Here is a 27,122-nt window from a genome sequence, read left to right as displayed (position 1 = left end):
TTGTTTCTAGTACGAAATGTAAGTTGGTAACTAACTTGTAGAAATGGGGTCCACAGTCGTTTTGAAAGAAGCCTTCCCAGATGTATCAAAGACAGGATAGTTGCAGGCTGATTGACCAGAGTGACTTTGAAAAATTGATGATGACTGAAATAGAAAGGAAAATAATGAGTCAAATGAGAAAGATTTTTAAAAAAGAGTAGAAACTGAGTAAAATAAGACAGAGCTAGAAAGAGAGGGAGGGTAAGAGAATGGGGAATAAAGGAGAGAAATACAAAAAACATAAGTGAGAATCAGAAAAAAGTCACATAAAACAAGAAAATAGAGGGAGAGAAGAAAGAAAATGAGAAGCAGAAAGATTATGTAATGTGGCAATCTGTGATTGTTGCAGGGACAAAGATGAGCTTTACTGTCTGACTCTTTGTTAAGTTTTCTCAATCGTTGGTTTGTTTTCAGTTAGGATCCTTTTCTCACTTAAAAGCAGAAAACCCTGGAAACACTCAGCAGGTCTGAAAGACAGAGAAATGGAATTAACATCTGAGGTCCACACACGCTCTGTAGAATTTCTTACCTTCCAACTTGTCATAGATCTTCCATTATTTTTTGGCTCATACTCCCCTACCCATTTAACTTGTTCAAAATCAAATACGTTTCCAACTTTTCTTAATTTTCCCACGGATGCTAGCAGACGTCCTCGGTTTTTCCAGCATTTTCGGTCTTTGGTTAAAAGTTTCAGCATTTACAGTGTGTGGCCGATCTGAGGGAAGATGAAATAGTCCAAGTCCTTCACTGAACCACCTCAGACATTGATATATAATTGCCACTTGGGATTAGTGGTGCACTGCATCAGTAAACCAGCGCAGGAAGCCTTTCATCTCATTTTTTTTAGCAATAGTAAGTTTTGAAACATCTCTCCTGCTGTGAACTATTTAAATTTCATACAGCTTGAAAAGTCATGACATTGACAATGTATAAAGTAAGCCATAGTATTGAAATGCTTTAACCTGCTGGACAGGACACATTTGCTAAAAATAGAATGTAAGTTGACAAGCTGTCCTCACTTTGATATTCCCTTCTCTTTCAGAGGAAACACCAGATACACTACAAACTGGCAGTGGTTATTAATTATCTGGGACATTGCCTCTCCTTAGCTGCCCTCATCATTGCCTTCATGCTATTCATGCGACTGAGGTAAGTGAATTAATAGAATCATAGGACTGTTACAGCACAGAGAGAGGCCATTTGGTCTATTCTGTTTATGACAACTCTTGACAATAGAAAGTTAGTTGTTGCATTTTTATCCCACTCAATAACAATTGTATTGAGTGCTTATCCAAATTTCTTATGTAAAGCTGCGATTAGTCCTGCCTCCACCACATTCTCAGGTAATGCATTCCAGATCTCAACTACTTGCTACATGAAATACATTTTCACCATTGGTTAAAAACAAAGAAAATTACAGCACGGGAACAGATGTTTTGGCCCTCCACACATGCGCTGATCCAGGTCCTCCATCTTAACCTGTTGCTTATTTTCTAAAGATCTGTATCCCTTTGCTCCCTGCCCATTCATGTATCTGGCTAGATACATCTTAAATGAAGCTATTACACCTGCTTCTACCACCTCCACTAGCAACACGTTCCAGGCACCCAACACCCTCTGCATAAAGAACTTCCCACGTATATCTCCCTTAAACCTTTCTCCTCTCACTTTAAACTCTCATGATTTTGTAGACCTCAGTCAGGTCCCACCTCAACCTTCGTCTTTCTAATGAAAATAACCCTAATCTACTCAACGTCTCTTCATAGCTAGCACCCTACATACCAGACAACATCCTGGTGAACCTCCTCCGCACCCTTTCCACAACATCCACATCCTATTGGTAATGTGATGATCTGAACTGTACGCAGTATTCCAAATGTGATCAAACCAAAGTCCAATACAACTGTAACTTGACCTGCCAACTCTTGTACTCAATACCCCATCCGATGAAGGAAAGCATACTGTATACCTTCTTGACCACTTTATCAAACTGCATTGCTATCTTCAGTGTACAATGGTCCTGAACACACAGATCTCTCTGTACATCAATATTCTCCAGGACTTTTCCATTTACCATATAGTATACTCTTGAATTGGATCTTCTAAAATACATCAATTCGCATTTGCCTGGATTGAACTCCATCTGCCATTTCTCTGCCCAACTCTCCAATCTATCTATACTCTTCTGCATTCTCTGACAGTCCCCTTCACTATCTGCTATCAGATCACTATCAGATCATTTATGTATATCACAAACAACAATGGTCCCAACACAGATCCTTATGGAACACCACTAGTCACAGTTCTTCATTTTGAGAAACTCCCTTCCACTCCTACTCTCTGTCTCCTGCTGCCCAGCCAGTTCTCTATCCATCTAGCTAGTACACCCTGGACCCCACGTGCATTCACTTTCTCCATTAACCGACCATGGGGAACCTTACCAAATGCCTTACTGAAGTCCATATATGTGACATCTACAACCCTTCCCTCATTAATCAACTTTGTCACTTTCTCAAAGAATTCTATTAAGTTGGTAAGACATGACCTTCCATGCACAAAACCAGGTTGTCTATCAATGATAAGCCCATTTTCTTCCAAATGTAAATAGATCCTATTCCTCAATACCTTCTCCAACAGCTTCCCAACCACTGACATCAGGCTCATCTGTTTATAATTACCTGGATTATCCTTGTTACCATTCTTAAACAAGGGGGCAACATTAACAATTCTCCAGTCCTCCAAAGCTGCAAAGATATCTGCTCAGGTACCAGCTATTCCCTCTCACACTTCCCTCAATAACCTGGGATAGAACCCATCTGGACCTGGGGACTTGTCCACCTTAATGCCTTTTGGAATACCCAGCACTTCCTTCCTTCTTATGCTGACTCAACTTAGATTAATCAAGCATCTATCCCTAACCTCAACACCATCATGTACTTCTTGGTGAATACCAATTCAAAATACTTATTAAGAGTCTCACCCATTTTCTCTGATTCTACACGTAACTTTCCTCCTTTGATCTTGAGTGGTCCAACCTTTTCTCTAATCACCCTCTTTCTCCTTATATATATGAATAAAAGGCTCTGGGATTTTCCTTAAATCTGTTTGCTAAAAAATTTTCATGATCCCTTTTAGCCCTCTTAATTCCTCATGTCAGATTGGTCCTAATTTCCTGATATTCTTTCAAAGCTTCATCTGTTTTCAGTCGTCTTGAACTTATGTAGGCTTCCTTTTTCCTCTTAGTTAGTCTCACAATTTTACCTATCCCCCATGGTTCCATAATCTTGCCATTTTCACATAAACATGTCTAATTTGCCTCTTGAAAGCCTCCCATATATCAAATGTGGATTTACCTTTAAACAGCTGCTCCCGATCCACATACCCTAGCTCCTATCGAATTTTGTTATAGTTGGCCTTCCCCTAATTTAGCACTCTTCCTTTAGGACTACTCTCATCTATGTCCATGAGCATTCTAAAATTTACGGAATTGTGGTCACTATTCCCTGTTGAAACTTCACCCACTTGACGGGGCTCATTCCATAACACCAGGTCCAGTATGGCCCCTTCCTGAGTTGGACTATTTCCATACTGCTCTGTAAAACTGTCCTGGATGCTCCTTGCAAATTCTGCTCCATCTAAACCTCTAATACTAAGTGAATCCCAATCAATGTTGAGAAAATTAAAATCTCCCATCACCACCACCCTGTTGCTTCTACATCTTTCCATAATCTGTTTACATATTTGTACCTCTACCTCTCACTCACTGTTGGGAAGTCTGTCGTACAGCCCCAACATTTTTACCAGACACTTCCCATTTCTGAGCTCTGCCTATATTGCCTCATTGCTCGAGTCCTCCATAGTGCCCTCCTTCATCACAGCTGTGCTATCTTCCCTGACCAGTAATGCAACTTCTCCATCCCTTTTATCTCCCTCTCTATCTTGCCTGAAGCATCGATATGCTGTGATATTTAGTTGCCAATCATGTCCTTCCCTCAACCAAGTCTCAGTAATGGCAATAACATCATACTGCCAGGTACTAATCAAAGCCCTAAGTTCATCTGCCTTACCTACTCCACTTCTTGCATCAAAGCAAATGCATCTCAGACTACCTGTCCGTTTGCGTTCATCATCTGCGTCCTGCCTACTCTTCCCCTTAGTCACGCTGACTTCATTATCTAGTTCCTTACAGGCTTCAGTTACTGCCTCTTACTGTCCACTAACCTCCTCATTTGGTTCCCATTCCCCTGCCACAGTCTGGATCATTTATCATTCAGCTTAAATTGATACCCTTTGGTTTTCTATTGTCTATGAATGGAAGAGTTTCTCTCACTTATTCAATCTAGATTCCTTGAGATTTTGAACAGCTCTAGCATGTCTTGTCTTTTTTATAATATGATATATCTTTATTGAACATGTCTTCTTTTAATCTTTTCTTGAAAGAGAACTGCACCAGCTCATCATAGAATGTAGGATTTTTTTGTTAAAACCAATATGTGACAAGCCCAATGAGAGGAGATATGATCCTGGATTTAGTTTTGGGAAATAAAGATGGGCAAGTGGATTAAGTGACAGTAGACAGGCATAGTGACCACAATTCGATTAAATGGAATACTATTATGGTAAAAGACAGAGATAAATCAGGAGTAAAAGTTTTAAACTGGTGGAAGACATTTTTTTTTAAACTAAAAAGTCTGTGGTGGACTGCACAGGATGCCTAAAGGATAAACCAATGGGAGGCACTGAAAAGGGAGATCCTTAAGGCACAAAGCAGACAAGTCCACTTCCCATCGAGACAGTCCAAAAATGTGCAGGTTAGGTGAATTGGCCATATTAAATTGCTGATAGTGTTAGGTGAAGGAGTAAATGTAGGGGAATGGGTCTGGGTGGGTTGCTCTTCGGAGGGTCAGTATGGACTTGTTGGGCCGAAGGGCCTGTTTCCATACTGTAAGTTATCTAATATAGATCCCCATGGTGTCTCCAATAATTCAAATATTAAACAGAATGAGAAAGTTTATACTCAATGCTGCAGATAGCCAAGAGGAATATAGAAAGTACAGAGATCAAGTTAAAAAATAAATAAGGAAATCAAAGAGAGAGCATTATTAGATTGCTTTAGCAAACAAGAGAATGAAAAAACCCAAATGTTTTACCAGTATACAAAGAGTAAAAGCGTAGTTAAGGAATAAATGGGACCTATCAGAACTGAAGAAGGAAATTTGTGTGAAGATGAAAAGGATTTGGGAATAATTTAGGAAAGATTTTGTTTCCATATTCACAAAGGAAAGGGATGATTTGGATATAGGAACAGTGTGAAATTTGGGACAACAGAATCATGATGAAAGAGGAAGGTTTAAAAGAATTGAAATCTTTGAAAGTGGACAAGTGGCCAGAGCCAGATGGGTCATTCCTTACGATGTTGAAGGTGATCAGGAAGGAAATATCAGCTGCTCTCAGGATTATTTTGCAAACTTCACTAGACACAGATGAGGTACCTGAGGGCTGGAGGAATGTAAATATGGTTCTGCTATGTGTACAAAGGAAATGCCAAACAATTATAGGCCAGTAACAAAAATAGAACTTGCTGGAAAAGCTGAGCAGGTGGAGAGAAATCAGAGTAAATGTTTCAGGTCGAGTGACCTTTCCTCAGAACCTCTGTAGCCCAGTGAGTCTTACTCAGTGGTGGGAAAATTGTTAGAATCATTCCTGAGAGATTGGATAAATTGTCACTTAAGAAGACACGAACAGGTCAGGCATAATCAGCATGGCTTTATTAAGGGAAGTTCATGCCTTACAAATTTGATTGAATTCTTTGAGGAATTGACAAGGAGGATTGATGAGGGTAATGCAGTGGGTGTTGTCTACATGGATTTTAGTAAGGTAAGGTCCCACATTGCAGACTGGTCAAAAAAGTAAAAGCCCCTTTGGATAAAGCATAATGCGTTGAATTGGATCTTACATTGGCTGAGTAACAGGAAACAAAGTTTAATGGTCCACAGCTGTCCGTGCAAATGCAAAGCTGTTTCAAGCTCAGTAACTTGTCTGAGGTTTTAAAGAAGTAATAATTAGAATTGATGAGGGCAGAGTGGTGAACATGATCTTTAATGAGGCGCTCAACAAGGTTCCTCATGGTGGATTGGTTAACAAGGTTAGATCACAAAGAATAGAGGGAGAACTAGCCATTTGGATACAGAACTGGCTAGAAGTTAGAAGTCAAAGACTTGTGCAGGGTTGTTTTTCAGACTGGAGGCCTGTGACAATTGGTCAGACCACATTTGGAGTATCGTGTGCAGATTTGAACGATATACTGGCCCTGGAGCCTGTTCAGAGGAGGTTTACAAGAATGTTACCAGAAATGAAAAGGATATGAGGAATGTTTGAGGGTAGTAGGGATATTCCGGGTAACTACAGACCAGTGAGTCTGATGTCAGTGGTGGGAAGGTACTGTGAGAAGGCTGGAGAAGGATCTATTTATATTGAGAAAAGAATGGGCTTATCAATGATAGGCAACATGGTTTTGTGTGGGAGAGATCATGCCTTACCAACTTAATAGAGTTCTTCAAGGAAGTGACCAAGTTGATAGATGAAGGAAGGACTGTTGATGTCATATACATGGACTTTAGTAAGGCATTTGATAAGGTTCCCAATGGTAAACTAATGAAGAAAATTAAGTTACATGGTGTGCAGGGTGTTCTAGCTAAGTGGATAAAGAACTAGTTGAGCAACAGGAGACAGAGTAGTAGTTGAAGGGAGTTTCGGGGTCAGTGTTGGGGCCACTGGTAGAACATAGAACATAGATAGAGCAGTACAGCAAGTGTGAGGTGATTCACTTTGGAAGGAGTAACAGGTATGCAGAGTACTGGGCTAATGGTAAGATTCTTGGTAATGTAGATGAGCAGAGAGAACTCGGTGTCCATGTACATAGATCCTTGAAAGTTGCCACCCAGGTTGATAGGATTGCTAAAAAGATGTATGGTGTGTTAGCTTTTATTGATAGAGGGATCGAGTTTCGGAGCCATGTTGTTGCACTTGTATAAAACCTGGTGCGGCTGCACTTGGAGTATTGCGTACAGTTCTGGTTGCCGCATTATAGGAAAGATATGGAAACTTTGGAAAAGGTGCAGAGGGGATTTGACAGGATGTTGTCTGGTGTGGAGAAAAGGTCTGATGAGAAGAGGGTGAGCAACTTGAGCCTGTTTTCGTTAGAGAGATGAAGGTTGAGTTGTGACTTAATAGAGACGTACAAGATGATCAGTGGATTAGATAGGGTGGACAGTGAGAGCCTTTTTCCTTTGATGATGATAACTAGCACAAGAGGACACAGCTTTAAATTGAGGGGTGATAGATATAGATCTAGGACAGATGTCAGTGGTAGGTTCTTTACTCAGAGTGAAGTAAGGACGTGGAACATCCTGCCTGCAACAATAGGAGAATTGGAAAATTTAAGGGATTTAAATGGTCCTTGGATAAACAAACGGATGATAATGGAATAGTGTAGGTTAAATGGGCTTCAGATTGGTTTAATAGGTCAGTGAAACATCGAAGGACGAAGGGCCTGTACTGCACTGTAGTGTTCTTTGTTCTAGGTCCAGATTAAACTTTATCCATGTCTCCAGTCTATCTATATGTTTCTGCATCCTCTGGCAATTATACTTATGGGTGGCATGGTGGCTTAGTGGTTAGCACTGCTGCCTCACAGTGCCAGGGACTCAGGTTCAACTCCTGCCTGGGCTGACAGTCTGTGTGGAGTTTGCCCGTTCTTCCCAGTGCTCCGATTTCCTCCCACAATCCAAACATGTGCAGGACAGGTGAACTGGCCATGAAAAATCACCCATAGTGTTAGGTGCGTTAGTCAGGGGTAAATTTAGGATTGGAGGAATGGGTCTGAGTGGGTTACTCTTCAAAGGGTTAGTGTGAAATTGTTGGGCCTGTTTCCATACTGTATCCTAATCTTATCTGCAGCTCCACCGATTTGTCATTGCAAATTTATTAATCAGACCATTCTTCTCCAAATCATTTACATATATTACAAACAACAGGGGTGCCAGTATTGATTCCTGCAGAGCTGGTCACAATATCCAATCTGAAAACCAGTCTCCCATTATTCTCTGTCTTCTATGATTAAGCCAGTTCTCTGTCGATCTTAACAGCTCACCACAGATCTCACGTGACATTTTGTATCAGCCTGCCACAAGGTCAGACCATGGTGTCTCCAGCTGATGAAGAAGCAGCACTTCAAAAGCTAGTGCTTCAAAATAAATCTGTTGTGCTATAACCTGGTTTTGTCTGATTTTTAACTTTGTCCATCACAGTTCAACACTGGCTCCTACAAATTATAATTTTATTCGGAGAATGCTAAGTCCTAAATCTATTCTCCATTCCAGGCAATATCTTGGTAAATCTCCTCTGCACCCGCTCCAAAGCTACCACATCTTTCCTAAAGTGAGGCGACCAGGACTGCACAGAGTACTCCAAATGTGGCCTTACCAAGGTCCTGTACAGCTGCTACATCACCTCCCGACTCTTGAATTCAATCCCTCTGCTAATGAACACTAATACACCATAGGCCTTCTTACAAGCTCTATCCACCTGAGTGGCAACTTTCAAAGAGCTATGAACATAGACCCCAAGATACCTCTGCTCCTCCACCTTACTAAGAACCCTACCATTAACCCTGTATTCCGCATTTTTATTTGTCCTTCCAAAATGGACAACCTCACACTTGACAGGGTTGAACTCCATCTGCCACTCCTCAGCCCAGCTCTGCATCACATCTAAGTTCCTTTGCAGCCGACAACAGCCCTCCTCACTATCCACAACTCCACCAATCTTCGTATCTTCTGCAAATTTACTGACCCACCCTTCGACTCCCTCTTCCAAGTCATTAATAAAAATTACAAACAGCAGAGGGCCCAGAACTGATCCCTGCGGAACTCCACTTGTAACTGGGCTCCAGGCTGAATATTTACCATCTACCACCCCTCTCTGACTTCGACCGGTTAGCCAGTTCTCTATCCAACTGGCCAAATTTCCCACTATTCCATGCCTCCTGACTTTCCACATAAGCCTACCATGGGGAACCTTATCAAATGCCTTACTAAAATCCATGTACACTGCTCTACCCTCATCCACATGCTTGGTCACCTCCTCAAAGAATTCAATAAGACTTGGAAGGCAAGACCGACCCCTCACAGATCCGTGCTGGCTGTCCCTAATCAAGCAGTGTCTTTCCAGATATTCATAAATCCTATCTCTCAGTACCCTTTCCATTACTTTGCCTACCACCGAAGTAAGACTAACTGGCCTGTAATTCCCGGGGTTATCCCTATTCCCTTTTTTGAACAGGGGCACAACAACATTTGCCACTCTCCAGTCCCCTGGTACCACCCCCGTTGACAGTGAAGAAGAAAAGATCATTGCCAACAGCTCTGCAATTTCCTCTCTTGCTTCCCACATAATCCTAGGATATATCCCGTCAGGCCCGGGGGGCTTGTCTATCCTCAAGTTTTTCAAAATGCCCAACACATCTTCCTTCCCAACAAGTATGCCCAACACATCTTCCTTCCTCCAGCTTACCAGTCCGTTTCACACTCTCCTCTTCAACAATATGGTCCCTCTCATTTGTAAATACTGAAGAAAAGTACTCATTCAAGACCTCTCCTATCTCTTCCGACTCAATACACAGTCTCCCACTACTGTCCTTGATCAGACCTACCCTCGTTCTCATCATTCTCATGTTTCTCTCATACGCATAAAAGGCCTTGGGGTTATCCTTGATCCTACCCGCCAAAGATTTTTCATCCCCTCTCTTAGCTCTCCTAATCCCTTTCTTCAGCTCCCTCCTGGCTATCCTGTATTCCTCCAACGCTCCGTCTGAACCTTGTTTCCTCAACCTTATGTAAGCCTCCTTCTTCCTCTTTACTAGACATCCAACCTCCCTCGTCAACCAAGGTTCCCTCACATGACCATCTCTTTCCTGCCTGACAGGTACATACATATCAAGGACACGTCGTATCTGTTCCTTGAAAAAGTTCCACATTTCAACGACATCCTTCCCTGACAGCCTATGCTCCCAACTTATGCTCCTCAGACCCTGTCTTGCAGCATCGTATTTACCCTTGCCCCAATTGTAAAACCTACCCTGTTGCACGCACCTATCTCTCTCCATAATCAAGGTGAAAGTCACAGAACTGGTGTCACCATCACCAAAATACTCACCCACTAACAAGCCCATCACTTGTCCCGGTTCATTACCAAGTACCAAATCCAATATGGCCTCCCCTCTGGTCATGTGTTGCTGGAAAAGCGCAGCAGGTCAGGCAGCATCTAGGGAACAGGAGAATCGACGTTTCGGGCATTAGCCCTTCTTCATTCCTGAAGAAGGGCTAATGCCCGAAACGTCGATTCTCCTGTTCCCTAGATGCTGCCTGACCTGCTGCGCTTTTCCAGCAACACATTTCCATCTCTGATCTCCAGCATCTGCAGACCTCACTTTCCCCTCTGGTCAGACAATCTACATACTGAGTTAGAAAAGCTTCCTGGACACACTACACAAACACCGCCCCGTCCAATCTACTTGATCTAAAGAGCTTCCAATCAATACTTGGGAAGTTGAAATCGCCCATGACCACTACCCTGTGGCTTCTGCACCTTTCCAAAATCTGTTTCCCAATCTGTTTCTCCACATCTCTGCTGCTATTGGGTGGCCTATAGTAAACACCCAACAAGGTGACTGCTCCTTTCCTATTTCTGACTTCAGCCCATACTACCTCCATAGGCAGATCCCCCTCGAACTGCCTTTCTGCAGCCGTTATATCATTTCTAATTAGCAACGCCACCCACCCCTCCTTTTTTACCACCCTCCCTAATCTTACTGAAACATCTGTAACCAGGAACCTCCAACAACCATTCCTATCCCTCTTCTATCCACGTTTCCGTGATGGCCACAACATCGTAGCCCCAAGTACCGATCCACGCCTTAAGTTCACCCACCTTATTTCTGATATTCCTGTCGTTGAAGTATACACACTTGAACCCATCTCTGTGTCTGCAAGTATTCCCTGTCAGTGCTACCTTCTCCACAGCCTCCCTACATTCTTGGACATCCTGAAAAAAAGCCAACCTACTTGCTGGACTACAAGTCCGGATCCCATCCCCCTGCCAAATTAGTTGAAACCCCCCGAAGAATGCTAGCAAACCTACCTCCCAGGATATTGGTGTCCTTCTGGTTCAGATGCAACTTGTCCTGCTTGTACAGGTCCCACCTTCCCCAGAATGCAGTCCAATTGTCCAAATACCTGAAGCCCTCCCTCCTACACCATCCTTGCAGCCACGTGTTCAACTGCACTCTCTCCCTATTCCTTGCCTCACTGTCACGTGGCACCGGCAACAACCCAGAGATGACGACTCTGTCCGTCCTAGCTTTTAGCTTCCAGTCTAACTCCCTGAGCTCCTGAATGACCTACCCACCCCTCTTCCTACCTATTTCATTGGTGCCAATGTGCACCACGACTTCTGGCTGCACACCCTCTCCCTTAAGAATTCTGAAGACACAGTCCGAGACGTCTTGGACCCTAGCACCCGGGAGGCAACAAACCAACCGAGAGTCTCGCCCATGTCCACAGAACGACCTGTCTGTCCCTCTAACTATAGAGTCTCCTATAACTAGCGCTCTCCTCTTAAACACACAGTCTTACCTGTATAGACAGTAGACAGTGTATCCAAATACATTCACAAAATGATTGTGGGCAAACATTCAGTCACAGGTTTATTGTAACCCAACACAGTCATAGTGACTATACCTGAATCATGTGTCAACCGCAAAGCCAAAGCCTTCTTGGAGTATGGAATTATGGAGCATTTGTATCTAAATACATTGCTTTAGAGTGATTATCTATCCACACACAGTGAGCACATACATGACAAGCCATACAAAGAAACATCATGAATGGTAATCTTTTCAAATTAACCTTTTTGTTTCTGTTCCCACATTAGGAGTATCCGATGTCTTAGGAACATCATCCACTGGAACTTGATTTCCACCTTTATCCTCCGTAATGCCACCTGGTTTGTGCTACAGATGATTGATCCCAGGATTCATGCAAGTAATAAGGTTTGTCATGTTGCACATTGCAGGAACTTCACCTAGTCAGAATTCCATGATGGATGAATACTGGATTCATTATTTTCTTTGGTAAATTGGTGGCATGGTAGCTCAGTGAATATCGCTGTTGCCTCTCAGCTCCAGGGACCCAGGTTCGATTCCAGACTTGGGCGCCTGTTGGAGTGGAGTTGCCACATTCGCTGTGCCTGTGTGGGTTTCCTCCCACAGTCCAAAGATGTGCAGGTTAGGTAGATTGGCCATGCTCAATTGCCAGTGATGTGCAGGTTGGATTGGTTGGCCATGGGGAATGCCAGAATGGGGTAGGAGGTGGATCTGTGTATGTGTGGACTCGATGGGCTGAATGGCTTGCCTCCACACTATAGGGGTTCTATGCAATGGCAGGACACAGGATAGGGAGGGTGAATGGCAGTTCTGGTTGGGAAGGAAACATAGGTCTGGGAGAGGAGGTGGAAGTAGATATATACAGAGCAATGATGACCTCAGACAAAAGTTGCTTTAATGAAATGTATCCAGGTAAGTTTTTTGTAGCAATGTGAAGAAGGCCCAATAGGTGCAGTACTGGATGTGGTTCTGGGGAAAGAAGCTGGCAAGTGTTCGATGTTACACTGGGAGAACATTTTAACACTAATCACCACAACATGGTATGGTTCAAATTTGTTATGGACAAGGAAAAAAATGGCCTGCAAAAGACGGCTTTGGATTGGGACAGACAGGTTTTATTAAAATGGAGCTGGATCTGGCCAACATTGATGAGGATCAGCTCCTTGTGTGACGTTTACAGTGAAACAGTGGGGGGAATTCAAAAAAGAGCTGGGGAAAGTACAGGTCCAACAAGTACTCTTCAGGGAGAAACATAGCAACAATAATGTGTCGGACAATTCAGGACTGGATGAGGAAGACTCAAAAGGCTTTTAGCTAGTTCAGAGGGAACATTCAGCTGCAGCCCTTGAGGAATATAGGAAGTGCAAGAGAGAATTTCAGAAAACAATTAGAAAAGCAAAAAGGACTTGTGAACAGGATTAGGGAGAATCCTCAGATATTTTATAAATACGTTAAAGGGAAGAGGTTATCCAGGGAAAGAGGAGGGTCCTTCAGTGCGGCAGTGGACTGGCTGAGAGGACAGATACTTGGAAAATGCAATATAATGTGGATAAATATGAGGTTATCCACTTCAGTGGCAAAAACAAGAAGAGAGATTATTATTTGAATGGCAACAGTTTAGGAAAACATGAGGTGCAACGAGACCTGGATGTCATGGTGGAACCGTTGCTGAAGGTTGGCATGCTGGCCTTCATAGTGAAACGATTTCAGTATCAGAGTAAGGATGTCTTGCTGCATTATACAGAGCCTTAGTGAGGACACATCTTGAGTATTGTATGCAGGTTTGGTCTCCTAGTCTGAGGAAGGACATTCTTGCTTTTGAGGGAATCCAGGGAAGGTTCACCAGACTGATTCCCGGGATGCCAGGACTGACATATGAGGAAAGACTGGATCGACTGGGCTTGTACTCACTGGAATTTAAAAGAACTAGGGGGCAGTCTCATAGAAATATATAAAATCCTAAGGGGACTGGACAAGCTAGATGTGGGAAGAATGTCCCTGATGTTGGTACATCCAGAACTAGGGGTCACAGGCGGTTTGGTGACTCAGTGGTTAGCACTGTTGCCTCACAGTGCCAGGGAGTCAGGTTTGATTCCAGCCTTGGGCAACTGGCTGTGTGGAGTTTGCACATTCTCCCTGTGTCTGCGCAGGTTTCCTCTGGGTGCTCCGGTTTCCTCCCATAATCCAAAGATATGCAGGTCAGGTAAATTTGCTATGCTAAATTGCCCTTAGTGCCAGCTGCCTCAGTCAGAGGGAAATGGATCTGGGTGGGTTCCTCTTTGGAGGGTCGGTGTGGACTTGTTGGGCTGAAGGGCTGTTTTCACACTGTAGGAAATCTAATCTAATCTAATCTAATCTAAACAGTCTAAGAATAAAGGGTAAGCCATTCAGGACTGAGATGCGGAAGAATTTCTTTACTCAGAGTTGTGAACCTGTGGAAGTCTCAACAGGAAGCTGTTGGGACTAATGTTAGATATATTCAAGAGGGAGCTGGACGTGGCCCTTATAGCTAAAGGGATCAACTGGGATGGGAGAAAGTTGGAATGGAATACTGAGATTGCAGGATCAGCCATGATCGTATTGAATGATGGTGCAGGCTCAAAGGGCTGAATGGCGTATTCCTGCACCTATTTTTTACGATTCTATGTTTCTATTAGGGACCAAAGTGCAACCTGTGTGTGAAGCTGCAGGATATTGGAAGGGTGTTAAATGAATACTTACCTTTAGTCTTCACGTGGGAAAAGGAGAAGATAGGTATGGAATTCAGGGAAAGGGACTGAGAGGTATTGTAGGCTCTGTCTCTCTGTCACCGTGGGCGGCACGGTGGCACAGTGGTTAGCACTGCTGCCTCACAGCGCTAGAGACCCGGGTTCAATTCCCGACTCAGGCGACTGACTGTGTGGAGTTTGCACATTCTCCCCGTGTCTGCATGGGTTTCCTCCGGGTGCTCCGGTTTCCTCCCACAGTCCAAAGATGTGCAGGTCAGGTGAATTGGCCATGCTAAATTGCCTGTAGTGTTAGGTAAAGGGGTAAATGTACGGGAATGGGTGGGTTACGCTTCGCGGGTCGGTGTGGACTTGTTGGGCCGAAGGGCCTGTTTCCACACTGTAAGTAATCTAATCTAATCTAATCTAAACAAATCCCCCAGGTCAGATAAATTGCATGCCAGGCTGTTGTGGGAGGTGAGGCAGGAAATTGCAGGGGCTCTGACACAATTTTTAAAATTTCTCTCTGGCGATGGCAAAAGTGCCAGGGGACTGGAGGATGGCTAATGTGGTTCCACTTTCCCAGAAGAGTGGTAGAGATGACCCAGGAAATTACAGACCAGTGAGTCTCACATCAGCGGTAGGGAAAGTATTGGAGAAAATTCTGAAGGAGCAAATTAATTCCTGCTTGGAAAGGCATGTGTTAATTAGGGATAGTCAACATGGCTTTGTCATGGAATTGAGGGAAACGTAGTGCAACGTATCTGAAACTGGACGCAAAGGGTAATGGCAGAAAGCTGTTTGAGTGACTGGAGGCAGGTGTCCAATGGTATACGACAAGGAGCAGTACTAGAACGCTCATTGTTTATTTTATGCATAAATGATATAGATGAAAGTGTGGGGAAAATATTAAGCAAGGTTGTAGATGATACAAAGATTAGTAAGGTGGTTAATACTAATGAAGATGATTGTAGGTTGCAGGAATATATGAATTGATCAGATGGACAGAGCAGTGGCAGATGATATTTGACCAGAACTGCAAGCAGGTGCACTTTGGAAGAAACAACAAGATGAATGACAGGTCACTCGGTAGCTTAGAAGAACAGAGACACCTTGTGGTAATTATTCACAGATCCCTGAAGTTGGCAGAGCATGTGAACAGGATAGTTAAGAAGGTATATAGGACACTTGCTTTCATCAATGGTGGCAGAGAGTATAAAAGCAAGGAGGTATCATTAGAGTTGTATAGAGCGTTGGTCAGGCTACAGCTGGAGAACTGTGTGCAGTTCTGGTCACCTCACTATAGGAAGGATATGATAGCACTGAGGGGGAAAGAGGATGTTGCTTGGGATGAAGAAATTGAGCTATAAGGAGAGAGGAGATCAGCTTTGTTTTCCTTAGAGCAGAGAAGACTGAGGGGGGGACATGACTGAGGTGTATAAGATGATGAGGGATATGGACAGGAAGAATAGAGAGCAGCTGTTCCCCTTAGTTGCGGAGTCAATCCTGTGGGACCATAATTTTGAGTTACGGGGCAGGAGATTCAGAGGGGATTGGAGAAAAGAACTTTTTTGAGAATCATTTAACCTATCGAGTCCACACCAACCCTACAAAAAGCATCCTGCCCATACCCACACCCCACTCTATAACCCTGTATTCCCCGTGGCCAATCCACTGCTCACCTTTGGACTGTGGGAGGAACCCTCACAGACATAGGGAGAATATGCAAACTCCACACAGACAGTCATCCAAGGGTTAAGTCGAACCTGGGTCCCAGGCGATGTGAGGCAGCAACATCACCATATGTTCATTCAGAGGGTGGGTGAATTCTGGAATGCACTGCCTGGGAAGGTAGTGGAGGCTGGAAACCTTATAACTTTTAAAGATATTTGGATGAGCACTTGAAATATCATAACATTCAAGGATATGGGACAAGTGCAGGAAGTTGTGATTATTACAATTTTAGTGGGAGTTATGTCAGCGCAGACCTGATGGACAAAAGTGTCTTTTCTGCATTGTGTCAATCCATGACTCTGCTTGGTAACTGATATCTTTTGATTAGTGGAAAAGGTTTGCAACTGAACGTTTTTCTTCTAGTAAATGTTAATAACTAGTGGAAATGATTAATAACCAATGTTGTTAATTGATTTTTATTTATCTCCCATTTCAGGTCTGGTGTCGTTTGGCCACAGCTGTTTATAATTACTTTTGTGTGACTAATTTCTTCTGGATGTTTGGTGAGGGCTGCTACCTCCACACAGCAATTGTCCTGACCTACTCCACAGATAAGCTGCGCAAATGGATGTTCCTCTGCATTGGCTGGTGTGAGTTTTTGTCTTCCAACAGCTTGGGCTGTGCATGTGCTTACATCTGGAGCCATAAAATCAGAAATAACCTTGTGAATTCCTGAATGCTCTGATAAACTCTACAGTCTGGTACACTGTAGTGTCCCCAGCTCAATTTGAGACTCATGTCATCAGGTGTTTGAGTGATGAATTTTGTTTAATAATGAGCCCAAAAAGGGAATTGCACTGCTGGAAAATGAAGCTGGACAGATAGTAGTTGGGAATAAGGAAATGACTGAGGAACTGAATAACTATTTTGTGTCAGTCTTCACAGTGGAAGACATGAGTCATATCCCAAAAATTCAAGGGAATGAGTGAGCAGAGCTGAGTATGGTGGCCATCACCAAGGAGAAGGTGCTAGAAAAACTGAATGGCCTGAAGGTGGATAAATCTCCTGGACCAGATGGACTATACTCCAGCGTTCTAAACACGCTATCTGGAGAGATAGTGAAGGCGTTAGTGCTGATTTTTCAGGAATCACTAGATTCAGAAGACTGGAAAATTGCTAATGTAACACCACTGTTTAAAAAGGAAATAAGGCAAAAGATGGAAAATTACAGACTGATTAGCCTAACCTGGGTAAGATCCTGGAATCTACTGTGAAGGATGAGATTTCTGAATACTTGGAAGTGTATGGTAAAATAAGGTAAAGCCAGCATAGGTTCATCAAGGGGAGCTCATGCATGACAAATCTGCTGGAATTCTTTGAGGAAATAACGAGCAGGTTAGACCAAGGAGAGCCAATGGATGTTATCTACCTGGGCTTCAAGAATGCCTTTGACAAGGTGCTGCACAGGAGGCTACTGAGTAAGATAAGGTCCTGTGGTGTTAGAAGAAAGGTGGTAGCATAGATAGAAGCTTGGCTGTCTTGCAGAAAGCAGAGAATGGGGATACAAGGGTCCTTCTGAGGGTGGCAGCTGGTGACAAGTGGTGTTCCACAAAGATCAGTATTGGGACCACAACTTTTCACATTATACATTAATGATATGGAACTGAGGGCATTATAGCTAAGTTTGCAGATGATACAAAGATAGGTAGAGGAACAGGTAGCATTGAGGAGGTGGGGAGTCTGTAGAAAGATTTGAACAGGTTAGGGAGAGTGGACAAAGAAGTAGAAGATGGAGTACAACGTGGAAAGTGTGAGGTCATGCACTCTAGGAGGAAGAATAGAGGCATGGAGCATTTTCCAAATGGGGAGAAAATTCAGAAGTCTGAAGTGTAAAGACACTTGAGAGTTCTAGTCCAGGATTCTCTCAAGGTAAACTTGCAGGTTGAGTCAGTAGTTAGGAAGGCAAATGCAATGATAGCATTTATTTTGAGAGGACTTGGATAGAAAGGCAGGGATGTACTTCTGAGACTCTGTAAGGCTCTAGGCAGACAACTCGATGGAGTTTAGAAGGATGAGGGGGAATACAATTGAAACATATAGAATACTGAATGACGTGGACAGAGTAGATGTTGGGAAGATGTTTCCATTAATAGCATTAAATAGGACCCAAGGGCATAGTCTTAGAGTAAAGAAAAGACCTTTTAGAACAGAGATAAGGAGAGCCTTCTTCAGCCAGAGAAAGGTGAATCTATGGACTATTGCCACAGAAGGCCGTGGAGGCAGATAGTTGTGTATATTAGAGACTGAGATATATAGGTTCTAGATTGGCAAGGGGAACCAGGGTTATGGGGTGAAAGCAGGAGAATAGGGTTGAGAAGCATATCAACCATGAAGCAAGCTCAATGGGCTGAAATCTGCTCCTATGTCTTATGATCTTATGGAAATGTTTTCATAAATACAGGAGTGGATGAACCTTTCTGCCTCATTGTACAATGTTAACTTTTTTGGGGGCTAAACATAATCAGTAAGATATTTAAACGTAAAACCCAAACAGTCCACAGATATGAGTTTGCCAGTGTTCTAAACGCGCAGTTGGACATTAGGAAGAGTAATATGTTGAAATTTGCAAATTTCTTGCCCATGAACCTATGTTGCCATTTGGTCAAATGCCAAGTGGAGATCATCTCTGGCGAGTTGGTGAAAACCAGGGAAATTGTTCAAGAGGGGCCAATAGGCATAGAATCATGGGATCACAGAAGTACTACAGCATAGAAGGAAGCCATTCAGTTTATCATGTCCACACTGGTTCTCCCAATAAGCATCATGACTTATTGCCATTAACCAGCCTTTTCCTAATAGTTGTTACTCAAATTGTCATCCCTTTGTGTTCCAGCTTTAACAGTGTCCGACCCTATCAGGCAATGCTGTAAATTTCAAGAAAGCCTTGTTTAGGGAGAACCTCTAATTCATAAAATCTTGGTATCCATATGAGGCAGTGTCTCCAGTGCTGCCGATTTTATTGATTTGTCAAAAATGTAATGTTGAGCTAGCAGCTAGTGTGTACCAAACACATTCCACACTAGATAGCTTAGCTTGAGAATGTAGTTGGGTCCACAAAATTCTCTTGAGGTTGGTACCTTTGTAAGATGGCTTAAGAAAATAGGAGCCTGAGGTTGGATTTTCCAGCAGTTTGGCACAGATTATTCGCTGGATCTGCATTATGAAATGTCAAATCTATTTTGGCACATTTCCTAAGTCCCCAAGTCAGAGATGCATAATCAGATTCTTAAAACTCCCCACAGGTTCTACAATCTGCCCCCACACCTTACACACTCCCCAAGCCCTGCATTCTCCCTAGACTCCATAAATCCCTCAGACTCTGTGCACTTTCCCAGGCCTTACACATTCCTACAGACCCCACACAATCCTAAACTTTGACACAATCCCTCAGATTCTGTACACTCCATTCCAGGCCCTGCACACACCTCCAGGCTTGGCACGTCCAAACACTGATACATTGCCACAGCCCTGAACATTTCTCAGACTCTACACACGTCCCTCAACCTGACATATTCCTGCAGACCTAGCCCTCAGCCCAACTTAGACCATGCATGGTCCTAAATATCTGTGCTGGATTGGACTGAACTGAAATGAGAAAAAAACTGTTATAAAAAGCCAAGGATGGTTGAAGAATTTCTGTACTTTTTTTTAAAAAAACAGGTTCCCTGACAATCATCATAAATGGTGTCTACACCACTTTGGTTAAAGCTATTGGTCAAATAGTGACCAGTTATCCAAAAAAAAGGCCTTCTGCCTGTTAACAGATATGTGATTTGTTCTCATGTCATTGAACAGCTTAGAGATGAGGCCAAAAACAATCAAACCTCTGGAAGTGAAGGAACTGTTTTAACTCTGTAGTAAAAAGCGTCTCAAGCATGAAGATTTACCCTCGTCAGGACTGTGACTTGTAATTAATAAATCAGAGACCTTTATGAGTATGAACAAGTCACCCTCTGCTTCTTGTAAGCAAGAGAAAGCACCTGCAAAGGGAAGATCGGGAAGCACCAATCTGATCAGTGAAAGGTTCATCTCAGTAACCCCTGTAAACAGGGAGCACTGAACTGCCTTTCCAGTCCTTTCCTCTTGTGGTGATGATGATGCTCTTTTAACAAGGTTAAGTTGTCCCTGGTTTTCTTTTCCAGGAGGTCGTAAAGATACACGCTCCAAAATATCTGGGCTTGATCTACTTGAGGAAGCTTTTAAGTTTAAAAAAAAACACTTGCACAATAAAAGGGGAGTGGTCAATCCTCCCAGCTCAGCTTTTCTATGGTTTGGTTTGGTTTGGATTCAAAGCTGCTAGTCAGTTTTGAGGCTGCCAGTCCAAGAAACATGGAAGACGGTGTTCCATGCTGAATCTCTTTGACATCTCTCTGTCTCTCTCTTTCCTTTAAGGCCCTGTGTTTGATTTTACCTTTTTTTGTCAAGGGGTCTTTATGGGATTTGTTGCAGGAATTTGAAACAGCATTAAGTTGAGATAGTCTGTTGGGTTTGTGGATAGGTTAAGTTATTTTGTATTCTGTTCTCTTTTGTTTCTGTTTCATTCGGTAATCTTGCAAAGAAATTCTGTTTTGTTTAAAACTAAGTGGTTTGACCAACTGCACCACTCCTGGAATATCTGCGTTACACCTGCTTACAGCAACTAGCAAAGTTAGGGTCCGGGCTACTTTCTTGAAATGTTTTGAGGGAGTCTGGCCTGGTCTATAACACTCTGCCCATAACAACCATGTTGTTTTATGCCAGTCTACATGCATGGGGACAACAGGAATTGTGTAAGTGGGTTAAAGTTTTAAATATTATCATTGTATGTTGGTGTATTTATAACAAATAATAATTCTTATTAAGTGTGAAAATCTGCTCTGTGCTTTCTGGAGACCTGGCAATAGTAAAGTAGATAAAGTGGGGAATTTGGCGTCCTTCTAAAATTATTAACTTTTATGGGAATAGTAAGGCTGGATTTCTAACAGACTACCTCAGTTAGATGTGACAAAGTGGAATCAATTTAAAACAGATGAGGATTTGGGTGTGGTATTTGTGAAGAACGCAGGTAAAGGAGACCACCAGATCTGTACTGCATTTAAGTTATGACAGTTGAAACATTGCAACGGTTTCCTGCAGGTGATAGATTTGCTTCTGGCAGCCTGAACAGAACTGCAAAGACCAGTGTTAGATCTCTTACTTTCCAATGAGAGTCCGAATTATGGTGTGGTTTCAAGTGACCTTTATTCCAGAGCAATAAGGCATACAAAAAGCTTCAGAATGTCTTAGCTTATGCAGTTGTAAAGTAGAGCGCACACACCCCCCCTCCCCCACTTTGTTTACTATTGGTCAGCGGCAGCGAGTTACCACTTTGTAATTGGCTCTGGTACAGCACCTTATACAGTTCAAGCTTGCCTTCACAATTTGCTTGTTGTGTACCCAGTTTAACTGTTGTTAGTCCTTAACCTGAAGGAAGGACTGCTGGAATCAGCAATTTCAATATATGTTCAACTAAGCTAATCATATCACCGAACAATAAAGAGATAGACAAGATTGTGGTCCACCCTCAGTTCTCCATGGCTTCATGATGTTACCAAAACTTCCTATCACCCTGTTCTAATGTGGGGGCTGCTTTTACTGTCTGCTTTGAATCTTTCCCTCTAATGGTTTTAGTGATTTTTTTGTATATAGGTGAATCTACTTCGCAATCTATATCTATGATTATCTGAAGAATCTTAATTAAAACTGTTCTTAGCATTGTAACGGATTAAGTAATTGAAGAGCACTAATTTGTGTGAAGTGTTCTGACCTATGTCTTATGTGTAAAATAATGCAGCTGCATATTCTATTCCAGTCCAGTAACCTTGAGTTTACAGAGCTACTGTTGTTCTACTTGTGAAGACTACTTTAAGCAAATATTTCCCAAGTTCTCTTAACTATTGTCAGCCATATTCTGCTGCATTAGCCATGGGCTGCTGTCAGCCATTTTGTGCTGTTCATTCTGGGCAGCCCTAACAACCGCATTGATTGACCTGACTGGTAAATTGGTAGTCGCATGGCCTGGCAAAGCTAGGGAGGGAGAGTTAATTCAGGTGTTAGCATGGTACTTGCATTTAAAGGACACAAAAGTGATCACTTGCTCTGGGGACTGAAATGTTGGAATTAGATGATGTTCCACTTAGATCTTGAGGAAAAAGAGAAAATAAAAGAAACTAGGAGATGGCAGACAAAAGGAAGGAGGTGGAAATACAATTGGAAAATAATGGAAATTAGGTAACTAGAATTAGAAAGAAAAACCAAAATTGCTGGAAAAGCTTAGCAGGTCTGGCAGCATCTGTGGAGAGAAATCAGAGTTAATGTTTTGGGTCCAGTGACCCTCCTTCAGAACACCTGGCAAAGAACAAACAACCTTCAGAACTAGTGTTAAAACTCCATGAGAGAGATAAAACAAACGAACTTGAATACCAGATGCAATTGAAGCAGGAAGGGTCAGATACTGATGCAGGCCATGATGGGAAGAACTAGAATCATAATGGCTAGAAAGGCAATGTTACATTTGCGCAAGCCCAACCAAAATTTAAAGAAAATGACATAGAGGCATTCATCATATCATTTGAGAAAATGACTAGACGAATGAATTGGAGGATGAAAAAAAACTGGATATTGCTCATGCAGTGCAAGTTGACAGGCAAAGCACAAAACATCTGTTCTTCACTGTCAGGGCACGTTTCTAGGTATTATGGCACTGTAAGGAAAACTACATTGGCTACAAATGAGCCTGGAGCAAGTCGCCAATGATTTCAGAATTTAAGGAAACAGCAGAAACAATCTGATATTAATTTAAGAAAGTTACGCAAAGTAATTTTGACAGTTATATACCTGTCAGGTAAACCTACTTATGAAGCTCTTAGAACAGTTATTCTTAGAAGAATCTAAAAACTCCCATCTTTTACAATAAAAACTCATACTGAGGATCAAAGTATTGCTATTGCTAGACAGGCAACAATAATGACTGATGATTATGAACTAATCTGTAAAATTAAATCTTTTCCCCATCTCCCTCTAAATTTGAAAGGCCCATAAATTAAGTAAGACCAGAAAACAGTGTATGGAATGGATTGCTGGGAATACCCCAAGATCTCCTCAGACAAAAAAGATGGAACAATTGAAAGAACAAATACTGGGTATTCTTCCATTATATGTAGCTTAATTTAACTTGGTGTCATGTTTGGCAAAACATTGTGGGCCGAAGTGCCTGTTCCTGCGCTGTACAGTTCCATGTTATATGTTCTTAGAAGCATCTATATGGATGTTTATGTACAAGTCCCTGAAAGTGGCAACACAAGTGGATAACGTGTTCATGAAGGCATATGACATGCTTGTCTTCATTGGTTGGGGTGTGGAGTATAAAAATTGGTGAGTCATGTTGTAGCTGTATAGAAATTTAGTGAGGCCACATTTAGATATTGCATACAGTTCCAGTCACCACGCTATGAGAAGGATGAGGAAGCTTTGGAGAGAGTACAGAAATGGTTTACCAGGATTATGTCTGGTTTAGATAGTATTAGCTATGATGAGAGATTGGACAAACTTGGTTTGTTTTCACTTAAACGTCAAAGACTACCTGATGGAAGTTTACAAAATTGTAAGAGGCATGGATAGAATGGATAGTCAGAGTCTTTGTCCCAGGGTAAAAATCTCAATTTCTAAGTAACATAACTTTAAGGTAAAAGGGGAAAAGTTTAAAGGAGATGTGAAAGGCAAGTTTTTTTTTCACAAAGATAGTGCTAAGTGCCTGGAATGTGCTAGTGGAGATGGTTGAGGTGGATACAATAGCAACATTTAAGAGGCATCTTAACAGGTACAGGAATAGAGAGATATGGGCCATGTAGAAGCAAAAGGTATTTTGTTTAGGAAGGTGTCATGTGTTGGCACAGGCTTTTTGGGCAGAAGGCCTGTTCTTATGCTGTACTCTTTTTTGTTGTCTTTCTTTATGTAGTGACCAGAGCAATGGCAAATCAAAATCCATCACCTGAGGTCACAGTAAAGCCACAAGCAGATGTTATGATAGCTGAAACTCTATTTAATAAAGAGGTTATCTTAAAAGAAGTGTTGAGTATGTCTTCGTTAATTGAGACGAAGGAAGTTTTGGGTGGCACGGTGGCTCAGTTGTTAGTACTGCTGCCTCATACGCCAGGGATCTGCTTTCAATTCCAGCCTTGGGCGTCTGTCAGGATAGGTGGATTAGCCATGGGAAATGCTGGGTTACAAAGATAGGGTAATGGGGTTGATTCTGGGAGGAATGCTCTTTGGAGGGTCAATGTGGACTTATTGGGCCAAATGGCCTGTTTCCACACTGTAGGAACTCTATGAACGAAGCTGACCCAGAGTTAAAACAAGTTAATACTGACAGCTCATGCTGAAATTGAAATGTAAGAGTTTCAGAGTGTTCTGATAAATTGGAGCTCTACTGAGGAAGTGGTGACACCCTCACAGACCTTTAGATGAAGAATGGATGGCTGTTCATCAAACAGTGGCACTGCTCAGATTTCATAGCGAGATATTGTGAGTAGCAGATAAATATTCAGCACCTCAAACATTTCAGTTGGGAGGTTATTGGTATTGTTATCTTTGCAAGATAAATATTGAAAAAAAATTCAATGGTCTGCACAAGTAATTAAGAGGGTTAGTAAAGAGGGTTATCTGATAAATACTGCTGATTGTAGGAAGGAAAATTGGATAAGAAGCAAACATGTTGAAAGCATAATATCATAAGGAAGATTAGATTCCCTACAGTGTGGAAACAGACCATTTAGCCCAACAAGTCCATACTGACCCTCCAAAGAGTAGCCCGCCCAAACCTATTTCCCTCTGACTAATGCATCCAATACTGTGGGCAATTTAGCATGGCCAATTCACCTGACCTGCACACCTTTGGACTGTGGGAGGAAACCAGAGTACCCAGAAAAACCCATGCAGACATGGGGAGAATGTGCAAACTCCACGAAGATAGTCGCCCAAGGCAGGAATCAAACCGTGTCTCTGGTGCTGTGAGGCAGCAGTGCTAACCACTGTGCCACCCATTAGGAGGAGGAACAAGTATGTCAGGTGATGAATAGTCAGAAAATGATCAAAATAAAGAGAGTCAGGCTAAAGGAGAGGTAGACTGTTCCCAGAGAGGACCTCTGATAATTTGACTGGCTAACACAGAAATACTGGAATAATTAGAGTAAGGACAGCAGGAGGATCTTGTAAGACCACTGAGAAAGTGTAAGGTAATATGTAGAGATAAACCTGAACTGTTCATTCACTTGATGTGGATGTAATAGAGTCAACTGATTTAAACAATATTTTTATCAGTCGAGCCCAGTTGAGAACCATTTGACTAAACCCAGTGAAAGGAACTAGAGTTTATGAGTGGTGTTAGTTCGACTCTGTCCTGATTATAGAAAGTTAAATATAGTCATGAATTTACATTTGTACCCAATTTCATGGTTAGAAGACTCCACTGAAATGGTTATTATGGTGTCTTATTGCTAAGATTGATCTATTGAAGAGGTACTACAAAGGTCCATTGACATGAAGAGCTAGAGAAATAACCACTTTTGATACACCAAATATTGAGTGATGTAATTTGCATTAAAAAAAGCTCTAGCCACTCTTCAATCAATTGATAACCAAATTCCATAACAGTGTGGTACATTTGGATGATGTTGTGTCTATAAGATGTAAGACCACAAATAGGCCATTCAGCCCATCGAGGCTGCTCGCCATTCAGTGGGATCATGGTTTATTTGATAATCCTCAACTCCACTTTCCTTTTCTCCCTAACATTTAAATCCATCACTGATTTAAAAATCTGACCATTTTCACCTTGGATATACTTGACGACCAAGTCTTGACAGCCCTTTGCGATCAGGAATTCCACAGATTCATTACACTGAGAAAGGAAATTCCTCCTTATCTCTGTCTTCAGTGGGTGATCCCTTATTAGGTTATGTTCTCTGGTCCTAGACTCTCTGCAAAAGGGAAACGGCCTTTCTGCATCTACTGTGTCAAGTCGCCTAAGAATCTTGTTAAAATCACATCACCCGTCATTCTTTTCAATTCAAGATGTACATGCGCTCAATGTGCAGTTTGCCTCTCTGAGATAACTCCACAGACACCAGTATCCTGTCACCAAATCGGCCTTTATTTACATGCAGAGTGTCCTTGACTCTGATCCAGCTTCCTCAGAGCCAGCTCTGAGTGAACAGAACCTTTGACTCCCCTGTTTATACCTGTCAGTCAGGGCTTCCTGATTGGATCAGCCCCAATCAGGGAACTCATATTCTATGATATCCACTTGGCTAATCTTGTGACAATCACTACATCCCTTTCCCTCTGAGATTTTTTATTCTTTTGTAGTTCCTATTGGGGTGTTTTAGCACCAGGTAAGGTTCCTCCAACTCTGCCCCTGATATGGAAAGTGTGTAACACACAATAGCTCGCCTCTTGCACCTGGTGCACCTTGGAAGAGATTCATTCTCCTCTTCAGGTGGCAAAGGTATTAAGGTGGAGACGCCCACTGTATCCATCTCAGATTCTGAGGTATCTTCAATGCTCGACAGAGAGGAAGAAACCATGGGTTCCAGAACAATTGGAAAGACAATCGAGGAGCTGGACACATTTTACTCTGACACCATTTGTGAGTTTGCAGCTTTAATATGGTCCATATGCTTAGAGTCATGGAATCATACAGCACAGAAACAGATCCTTCGGTCCAACTAGTCTGTGCTGACCATAAACCCAAACTAAACTAGTCCCACTGGCCTGCGCTTGGCCCATATCCCTTCAAACATTTCATATTTATGTACTTATCTGAATGTCTTTTAAGTGTTGTAACTGTACCCATATCCACTATTTTCTCTGGAAGTTCATTCCATACATGAACCATTTTCTAAATA

The 27,122-nt window shown here is 42.3% G+C and overlaps 1 protein-coding gene across 2 annotated transcripts in view; it reads left to right on the top strand.

The window, feature by feature from the left end:
* The window catches only part of LOC122540028 (corticotropin-releasing hormone receptor 1-like), a 366,881-nt gene that overhangs the window by 228,488 nt on the left and 111,271 nt on the right, over nt 1-27,122 (top strand). For both annotated transcript variants that reach the window (XM_087977957.1, XM_087977956.1), the window contains exons 5-7: nt 1,082-1,188; nt 12,031-12,148; nt 16,637-16,790. In XM_087977957.1, coding sequence (XP_087834083.1) covers nt 1,082-1,188; nt 12,031-12,148; nt 16,637-16,790 — 379 coding nt within the window. The remainder of the gene's footprint in view (nt 1-1,081; nt 1,189-12,030; nt 12,149-16,636; nt 16,791-27,122) is intronic.

Source organism: Chiloscyllium plagiosum, unplaced genomic scaffold (genome assembly GCF_037043375.1).
Source record: "Chiloscyllium plagiosum isolate Xiang-an unplaced genomic scaffold, Cpla_swu_hap1 HiC_scaffold_32, whole genome shotgun sequence".
NCBI lineage: Eukaryota > Metazoa > Chordata > Chondrichthyes > Orectolobiformes > Hemiscylliidae > Chiloscyllium > Chiloscyllium plagiosum.
This window is presented reverse-complemented; position numbering and strand designations above follow the sequence as displayed.